Here is a 10,207-nt window from a genome sequence, read left to right as displayed (position 1 = left end):
GCAGAGACATTCTGCATTTAGCCTTTTTGTTTTTCAAAACTAAAAACACAGGAGAAAAAGAGTGAGGAATTGTTCTAACTGTGTTTATGTTCTCTAATGGAATGATTTTTATTCTGACTGGCTGAATTATTACCTCAAAAAAATAAAGAAATTGATTTATAGTCATTTATAGCAACATTTCAGTGCTGCAAAGACAAAAATAAAAACATAAAATCAAGATAATACCAACAGAAAACAGAAAACACAATTAGGATAAGCTAAAATGAATAATAATGAAAATAAAATGGTGTGCTCGCATTAATGAATTACTGATGCCGTTTCTTTATTTCTACGTGTTGTTGTTTTCCTGCTGCAGTTAAAGAAACGGTCCATCTATTTATGAAAATGATTTCTGTGGTTTATTTCAGCTTGTTTTGGCTCCAGATGGGTGTGACCAAAAAAAAAAATGTAATAACTATCAGAGCGATAATCAGTCAGAAAGAATCTTTGTTTCTGTGGTTGACAGTTTACAGGATCCTCCCTGAACTGACCAGCACAGACGGACTCCACCCGGCTGGAACACAGAGCTGCGCAAAACAAGCACTACCCACTGCATTAAAACCTCACAGAGCAGACTGTATGTGAACCACAGTACACTGTTTCAGCAGTTCATGAACACGAAATTCATGTTCTTTAGTATTTTGTAGCAACAGGAGCTGTTACATGTTACATGTGCTGCTCATGACAGACAGGTTTCCATCACAGATTTGTCCAAAACTTCAGCAATATTTTTGAAATGTGGATAAAACTCAACATGGAGCTGACTGTGTTTCCACTGACTGACGCTGTGCGACTTCTCCTCTGGTGATAACATCCCAGTAACCATGGCGATGGATGTCCAAAACATCAGCAGCTTTATTTCTATTGCAGCCACCAAACTAGCCGTCATTATTTCCAATCCAAGGACATGTAGGCGTGTTATGGAGCCATGATGGAAAGGCGAGCCCCTTATATGTGGGGGCGGCCACGTATGAGGGATTTCTGGGAGATGTAGTCCACGATCTCACAGAGGAAAGTGGATTCAAAGCTTTCTCAGCGTTAAAGTGATGCAATAACAGCTCTTGTAGCTCCTGCTGAGTTTTTTTTAAATTTCCATGTTTCCATTAGACATTTTATATTCACAATTTCAATTTGCACAGTTTGAGTGTTAATGGAAACCCTTGAAAGAGGAACTTGGCGGCAGTTCAGGTTGTGTGTGTGTGAGTGTGTGTGAGTGTGTGTGTGTGTGCGTGTTGTGCAGGATGACAGCTGTACGTACGTCTTGTTGTTGTAGGGTCGACTCTCACAGATCTCCGGGGAGAGGTAGTACGGAGTCCCAACACAAGTCCTGGCCAGCTCCATGGTGCTACACACACACACACACACACACACACACACACACACACACACACACAGTGTCAGGGGTTTACCACATAATGTTGCATGTGTAATCACTCGTTCTGTTCACACCGGATATCAAGAGACTCGTTCATAACATGTTTCCGATGAAGTGATGGAAGACCACAAACACAGCCCTCTGTAGGCAAATTCATACGCCAAAGTTTTATTTCTACATTAACATTAAAAATGACTTCAATAGGAATATGCAATTTCAAGTTTAATCTGAAAAGTAAACTTCAGCTGTTAAATAAGTGTAGTGTAGTAAAAAGTACAATATTTCCCCCCTGTGATGCTCTAGTGTACAAACTTAAAGAAGAATAGAATGAAGAGTGAGTAAATGTACTTGGTTACTTCCTGTCACTGCTCATTTGATCTTATCTGACGGGAAACACTGAAGTAAATGTACACACAGTATTTACAGGGACACACATCACATCTGTCCTCTTTGTTGAGTCGTGCAGGACGAACATTATTTCCACAACATGTGTGTTTTTGTGTCCCGGTCGACAGTTTGTGGAATGATAATGACTTGTTTGGAGCTCTTCCATGTGTTACACAGCGCTGTGATAAACAGCTGCACTCTGTGTGTGTGTGTGTGTTGTGTGTGTGTGTGTGTGTGTAAAGATGACACTGACTTACTTATTCAACATTCTTGCGATTCCAAAGTCCCCCAGCTTCGCTTTCATCCCTCCGTTGGTGAGGAAGATATTCTGCAGCAGAAGGAGAGCAGGATGAAAGCATGTCTGTGTTCAGCAGGAAAACACTGACTGTGCATGTGTGTGTGTGTGTGTGTGTGTGTGTGTGTGTGTGTGTGCGTGCGTGCGTGTGTGTGCGTGCGTGTGTGTGTGTGCGCGTGTGTGTGTGTGCGTGTGTGTGCGTGCGTGTGTGTGCGTGTGTGTGCGTGTGTGTGGAAACAGATATGATTGATGAAAGATAGTGATGGTTGTGAACAGAGCTGCAGTTATTCTGGGCGTTGGCACACAGCGAGCTCTTTGTTCTGCGGCTTCAGCCTCTCCATCGTCTGGACGCTGTCATCGTAACACTCGTTAATACTTGTTAATTAAATGGTTAAACCGCAGGCTTTGTGCGTCGTGTTGTGTACCGTGTAAAAGCTGTACGAGGAATGCACGATGCACTGTACGGTACAGCAGCCCTGTGACCCAGTTAAAGTCACAGTCCACCCGAAATCTCGGCCTGAGAGGCTGTGAGAAGTTTTCAGCAGCAGCTGTGATCAGGGTGGATCCAGGTCTCCAGCTCTATTAACCCTTTGAAACCTGAGCAAACTGACTCGATTTCTTTAAAAACACAGGACAAAGGCACTGAGCAGCTTTTAAAGTTTTTTTAAAATGTTAAAAAAAAGAAATGACCTTGGAAGTGCTTAAGTTTAAGCAGTTTTGAAACTTCACCCGACTATCCATCAGCATGAGGGTGAGTTGATAATGACTGCGTTTTGATTTTTGGGTGAACTATCCCTTTAAACTGACGGTGTTTTGGGCAGCGTGTGAGGGAGAGCTGTGGACGTGTGTGTGTGTCCGGCGTCAGGTACCTGACATTTGATGTCTCTGTGGAGGATCTTCCGGTCGTGGATGTGTTTGAGGCCGAGGCAGATCTGAACGAACCAGTCCACCACCTGAGAGACACACAGCTCAGTGTTAGTGTTTCATTATCATATCTATTAACCCTTTAGGGCCCGCTTTAATATCACACACACTCGTATTGCTCTGCACACAAAATGCACTTTTCAAAATCAGGTTATAAAAAACCTTATACAATAATATGATTTTCTACTTTCAATGAGTTAGATTTTTTACCAACATCAGTCCTGATCACAGATATCAAATATTCATTCATTTCCAGATTTTTAACCAGAACGACCTCCTGATGACAGAAACCTCGTCAGCCCTCAGACTCACCTGCTGCTCAGTGAAGAAGACTCCTCTCTGCAGGGTGATCCTCTTCATCAGATCTCCTCCGTCACAGTACTCCATCACGATGTACAGGCTGCCCCCCTCTACACACACACACACACAGAACAGTACATACACACACACAACAGTACATACACACACACAACAGTACATATACACACAACAGTACATATACACACAACAGTACATATACACACACAACAGTACATATACACACAACAGTACATATACACTGCGTATTGACAACATGTGTGTGGAGTCGCGCTCACCTTGAAAGGAGGTGATGAAGGAGACGATGTTGGGGTGTTTCATCGTGGACAGCAGCGTCACTTCTTTCTTGGATGCTTCCTTTTCTCTCGCCGACATCTGAGCGAAGAACACACATGAACGTGGAGCTAAAACAGCTGTAAAACATCAGCTTTCACTATCGATTCCTCTGAATGTTTCTGATGGTTTTCAGAGCTTCGGATCAGTTTGAGATTTTTAATCCGTCAGTGTTTTGTGCTGATGACCTTTCTGTACACTGACTTCAATGTTTATCAAACGTTCATGCTTCATGCAGCAGTCACTGCGTGTTGACCGAAAACTTCTGCAGGTCAGGAGGATTTCATTCACTCTTCTAGAAATACAAACACATATTTTTTCAGGTTAAGGAACAAAACAGGAACTTTACCTGTTTGTGGAGGCCTTCTGAGGTTAAACAATAAATAAATAAGAATAGTAGTTGTGAACTAGCTGTGGAAATGAATCTCAGAGTCACTTTAATGCTATAGATATATTTTCTCAGACAGTTATAATCTGTCCTTCTGAAGCTCCTGCAGGAGCAGCAGTGCTGCCTCCTTCTCCTCCTCCTCCTTCTCCTCTTTCTCCTCTTTCTCCTCTCTGCTATTATCTGTATCTGTAACAATAACTATATTGGTGTTTAATTAATTTTCTTTTTCATGGCAGACTTTTAAATAAACAAATTGGTATTTTTTTTCTTTTGTTTGAAAGACTTTGGTGATGTGTTTTTTTCTTTCCTTAAAAAATGATGGGATGCATTTTTTTCCTTTGAATTCTTTTGGCAACTTTTTTCTTTAATAATTATGGTGATTTTTTTTTCTTTGAAAAGTTTTGGTGATTTTTTCTATAAACATTTTTGGGGATTTTTAAAGAGAGCATGACATATTTTCTTTAAAAAGCCCACAAAATGACAACATTGATCATAGCCAGAAACTAGAAAAACAGAAATTATTGTTGGATTTTCCAAATTTCCGACAGAATCATGTGTTATTTTACAGGCTTTTGAAAGAAAATTCCATGACTTTTCCAAAACTGTCATAGTGAGTATAGTTTCTGAAAACGTTTCCAGGCCTGGAAATGGCTATTTGCTTTTTTTTCTGTTTTTTTGTGACCGTACAAATGTTGCCCTTTAAAGTATCAGTTAATTAACTCACTATTTTCTGTGATGTTTTTTAACTGCACATTATGAAAATGGTTTTATTAACTGAGGGTGGTTCAGTATCACCTATGGTCTAAAACGTGAGTGAGCTGCAGGCTGCTGGTGAGAGTCTGTCGTACCTTTCTGAGGTCGATCTGTTTGACGACACACTGTTTGTCTCCACCCGCCTTTCTGTCCTGAACCAGGAAGGCTTTACCAAACGCACCCTCCCCAATCTGACAGATGACCTCATAGCTGTTCATAACACCTGCGACAAAACAAGGAAATATAATTCAAATACAACATACATACAGATGCCTTAGTTTTTCAGCCTTAACTCTGAACAAATTGGTGCAATTTCTTTAAAAAATCATTCATTTCAGAAAGGCAATAGGCACCTTAGTAAGAAATGTTCCACAAACTGCAAGAAATTAGTAGATTTAGACATTTTAAGAAAGACAAAGCTAGGTGAAAATGTCTAGAAAAAATCTAACTATATTGCTAATTATCATAATTATTTCAAATTAAGCTATGTTAGAGAATTATTGTAAATTTCACGCACTTTTTCCAGATAATTTTTTCTTTTCTTTTTTAAAAATAATTTCTTGATAAATAAGAAATGTTTCACAAGAAATTGGTAGATTTAAAAACTTGTTTTTTTTAAAGCTAGGTTAAAATATCTAGGAAAAAGCTTGGGAAAAGATATATTGCTAATTATCATATTACATATTTAAAATTAGGCTATATTACAGAATTCTTTTAAATTTCAAGCACTTTTTCTGAGCTATTATGTTTTTTTTAACTGATTTTCAAGTTTTTTTTTAAATTTCTTGCTAAATAAGAAATGTTTCACAAGAAATGAGTAGATTCAGAAACTTATATTTATATTAAAATGTCTATGGAATTTTTTTCCATAGACATTTTAATATAAATATAAGTTTATAAGTGAGGGAAAAATCTTATGATAATTTATAATCATAATTACATATCTGAAATTATGTTACAGAATTATAATAATTTTTAAAACAATTTTCTGCCTCGTGTTTTGTTTGTTTGTGTTTTACTTGTTTGTCGTTTTCTTTTTTGTTTTTTGTTTGTACTTATTTCTTTTTCTTTTTAGGGTCATTTGTTCATCGCTCATTTCCTTCGTGCCATGTTTTAGCAGAATAAAGCCAATTTGCTGAAGTTAAAGGGTTAACTACTGCAGTGTAGTAATTAAACACAGTAATTAAACATCGCAGATGATATTTCTGGGTACAAAACATCAAGTTTTTGCTAATTAAACGTTAATTTAAACCATAAAAAACACTGACAGTTTCCATAGAGAGGAGCAGCTCAGCGAGGAGGGAGCCGGTTACCATGGAGACGGGTACACGGGCCACTAGCTCCCATGTTAGCATGCTATCAGAAACTTCACTTTAAGCACATAAAATCCTGTTTTTAACTGTTTTTAGTGTCACATAAAGTCTGTTCTTACCTTCTGCTGAGTTTTCCTCCTCTCAGGAGTCACATAGTGAAACAAGAAGCGGCGGAAACGAGTTTAAACCGCTGCGACGTCAAAGTGTCACAAAACTGTCAGAAAATAAAATACGACACGGCGGCAAGCGCGAGGGGGGAAGCACAAGGCATGATGGGAAGTGTAGTCATAGCAGGTTTCACACTCAGCTGGAAGGCAGCTTGTTTACTTTAGGGCACTATTTTCATATTATTTTAAAGTTATTTCAAGACCTGAATTTATAAATCTGTCATTTGATTGATTCAGTTTTAGATATTTTATAGATCAAATTATTACTTTGAGAAAAAATGGTACATTACCTTATGGAAAATATATATATGGTTAAATTAAATATTTACATCATTTAATTATAATTCCAGGTGCACTTACCTGCTTTTTTTGTGGGATTTTTTTTTCACATTGTTCCTCAAAGTTCACATTTATTCTTCTATTTTTTCAGATTCTGATTTTAAATTAAGTTGCAGCCTTATTTGTTACACTTTTAAACCTTGATTGGCTGATTTTTTTAGTGGGATTTTTTAAACCACATTTCACTTTGTTCCTCAGATATTAGATTTATTTTTTATATTATTCAGATTCTTTAAAAATTGAAAATGGTGGATGCACTGAATGTGGTTGATATTTATAGGTTTGGCTTTGTATAACAATATTTAATATTTCCCTCACCTGGACACAGGTCACCAGGGCACGCCCTGGAGCCAGGCCTCGGGGTGGGGCTCGATGGCGAGCGCCTGGTGACTGGGCCTTTACCCATGGGGCCCGGCCGGGCACAGCCCAAAGAGGTAACATGGGACCTCCTTCCCATGGGCTCACCACCCATAGGAGGGGCCAAAGAGGTCAGGTGCGTTGTGAGTTGGGCGGCAGCCGAAGGCGGGGACCTTGGTGGTCCGATCCTCGGCTGGAGAAACTAGCTCTAGGGACGTGGAATATCACCTCTGTGGTGGAGGAGGAGCCTGAGGAGGAGGAGCCTGAGGAGGTGCACAAGGTTGAGAAGTTCCAACTAGATATACTCGGCCTCACCTGGACACATTGCATGGGCTCTGGAACCAGTCTTCTCGAGAGGGATTGGACTCTCTTCCACTCTGGAGCTGCCACGGAGTTGTCGCTCACGTTGGCAACGACAGTGAGACCTGGAGGGGCATGATCGGGAGGAATAGCCCCCCCGGATCTGAACCCGAGTGCTGTTATTGGACTTCTGTGCTTGCCACAGATTGTCCATAACAAACACCATGTTCAGGCATGAAGGTGTCCATATGTGCACTTGGCACCAGGACACCCTAGGCCGCAGGTCGATGATCGACTTTGCAGTGGTGTCATCGGACTTGCGGCCGCATGTCTTGGACACTCAGGTGAAGAGAGGGGCGGAGCTGTCAACCAATCACCACCTGGTGGTGAGTTGGTTTCAATGGTGGGGGAGGCCGCCAGTCAGACCTGGCAGACCCAAACACATTGTGAGGGTCTGCTGGCAACGTCTGGCAGAGTCTCCCGTCAGAAGGAGCTTCAACTCCCACCTCCGGGAGAGCTTCGACCATGTCCCGGAGGAGGCGGGGGACATTGAGTCCGAGTGGGCCATGTTCCGTGCCTCCATTGTTGAGGCAGCCGATCAGTGCTGTGGCTGTAAGGTGGTCGGTGGTGGGCAGTGCCTCTGGACTGGCAGACCGGAATGGTGGTCCCTCTTTTTAAGAAGAGGGACCGGAGGGTGTGTTCCAACTATAGGGGGATCACACTCCTCCGCCTCCCAGGTAAGGTCTACTCACGGGTACTGGAGAAGCGGGTCCGCCAGATAGTTGAACCTCGGATTCAGGAGGAGCAATGCGGTTTTCGTCCTGGTCGTGGAACTGTGGACCAGCTCTGGACCCTTGGCAGGATCCTTGAGGGTGCATGGGAGTTTGCCCAACCAGTCCACATGTGCTTTGTGGACTTGGAGAAGGCATTCGACCATGTCCCTCGGGGAGTCCTGTGGGAGGTTCTCCGGGAGTTTGGGGTTTCGGACCCCCTGATACGGGCCATCTGTTCCCTGTACAACCGGTGCCAGAGCTTGGTCCACATTGCCGGCAGTAAGTCGGACTCGTTTCCAGTGAGGGTTGGACTCCGCCAGGGCTGTACTTTGTCACCGATTCTGTTCATAACTTTTATGCACAGAATTTCTAGGCGCAGCCAGGGTGCTGAGGGGGTCCGGTTTGGTGACCTCAGGATTGGGTCGCTGCTTGTTGCAGATGATGTGGTCCTGTTGGCTTCATCAGGCCGTGACCTTCAGCTCTCACTGGATCGGTTCACAGCCGATTTTAAGCACATCAAATAATTCTTAAGTTTTTTTTTTTTTTTAATTGGTGTCATTTTAAATATTACTGATTTAACAATAAAACTTAATCTGCTTATTTATATTACAAAAAACTGTAAATAAATGTGGTAATACCATTTTTTTGTATATCTATCTATCTCTCTCTCTCTCTATCTATATATAAGTGCAGCAACACCAATATATATGTATATTTTGGTGTTGCTGCATATGACACAATAATTTGGTCATTATCACATTTTATCTGCACAATATTTGAAGCTATTTGGATGGAAGAATTATCAAAGACTACTGACCCAAACACAGACACACAGGGTGAGTACAGTGAAGACACAGACGTGTCCATCAGTCCACAGTGGGAGTGGACGGTGTCTTCAGTTGTGTCTCACCTGTCCTCTCTGTAATCAGAGCCTGGGGCTTCGCTGTGACTAAAAGCTCAGTTTGGCTGCAGAGGTTTGGAGCTTTAGATCAAGTTGCTGTCGTCACATTTTAGACATCACACCCCAGAATGAAATGCAGAACATTCACCACGAGTGTGTGTGAAGTTATTCATGGTGTGTATTACTATATCTGACAGACCGATGGAAATGTGGTCTAACACCTTCTGCTGATGATTCGGCTCATTAATACGGTCGTACACTCATCACTAAACCAATCTGATTTAAAGTGGTGATCACTTTACATATAACTTAGGCATCTTGACAGTTGTTGATTGTAAAGGCAATCCATCCCGTAGTCGTCAAGATATTTATACATAAAAGTATTGCAGCTTTAGGCACCTCTATAGTAAAAGTATTAACTGCAAAACATGCTTTACAATGTAACATTTACAGTGTTTCTTGTTTTATAAGATGGGGGCATTTTGGATGAAAATCAAATCAGCTATTGACTTGTGTATTTACAGTATATGAGCTCTTTAAACAACCCGCTCTCTTAACGTGACAACACGCCACTGCTAACCACCTGAATCCAAAATCCAAGAAACATCACACATGAAATCATTAAAATGCCCTGAAATCCTAGAAACATGCTAAAATCTTAGAAACATGCTAAAATCCTCGAAATGTCCAGGAGTCCTACAAACGTCCAAAAACCCAAGAAATGTCCTAATTCCCCAACCAAAAACCCAAGGAATGTCTTAAAATTCTCAAAATATCATTAAATCCTCTTAATGTCCTAAAATCCTAGAAGGGTCCTCAATCCTAGACATTTCCTAAACTCTTAGGAACATCCTAAAATCTCTAATATGTCCCAATTTTTCCTCACAATGCCCTAAAATCCTCTAATTGTCTAAATCCTAGACATGTCTTAAAAATCCGAGACAGAACCATGTTTCATATTTCATATATCACAAAATGGTGATATTTGGATTAAAATCTTAATCTGCAAAATCAATGAACAGCAGCTGTCAGATAAATGAAGTGAAGTAAAAGTATAAAGTAGTATCAAATTCAAATACTCAAGTAATTAAAATACCTAAACACAGTTTTCACATACTGCACAAGAGTAAATGTATTTGGTCATACTCTGTACTTCTGTTGTTGTTTTGAAAAAATGTAAAAAAACTACAGTTAATTTTATTTTTTATTTTTGAATTGAAGGCCTGCTTATGCAGCAGTTATTAA

General features: G+C 40.6%; 1 protein-coding gene across 1 annotated transcript in view; it reads right to left on the bottom strand.

The window, feature by feature from the left end:
• LOC121949191 (serine/threonine-protein kinase Nek5-like) overlaps window positions 1-6,329 on the bottom strand; it is a 20,257-nt gene extending 13,928 nt beyond the window's left edge. The window contains exons 1-7 of the mRNA XM_042494812.1: window positions 6,245-6,329; window positions 4,908-5,035; window positions 3,617-3,713; window positions 3,333-3,430; window positions 2,966-3,049; window positions 2,059-2,129; window positions 1,298-1,384 (exon numbers count right to left, since the gene is read on the bottom strand). Coding sequence (XP_042350746.1) covers window positions 1,298-1,384; window positions 2,059-2,129; window positions 2,966-3,049; window positions 3,333-3,430; window positions 3,617-3,713; window positions 4,908-5,030 — 560 coding nt within the window. The 5' untranslated portion in view covers window positions 5,031-5,035; window positions 6,245-6,329. The remainder of the gene's footprint in view (window positions 1-1,297; window positions 1,385-2,058; window positions 2,130-2,965; window positions 3,050-3,332; window positions 3,431-3,616; window positions 3,714-4,907; window positions 5,036-6,244) is intronic.
• Window positions 6,330-10,207: the final 3,878 nt, after the last annotated feature.

Source organism: Plectropomus leopardus, chromosome 10 (assembly GCF_008729295.1).
Source record: "Plectropomus leopardus isolate mb chromosome 10, YSFRI_Pleo_2.0, whole genome shotgun sequence".
Classification (NCBI taxonomy): domain Eukaryota; kingdom Metazoa; phylum Chordata; class Actinopteri; order Perciformes; family Serranidae; genus Plectropomus; species Plectropomus leopardus.
The sequence above is the reverse complement of the archived record's forward strand: the minus strand, read 5'-3'. Positions and strand labels throughout refer to the sequence as shown.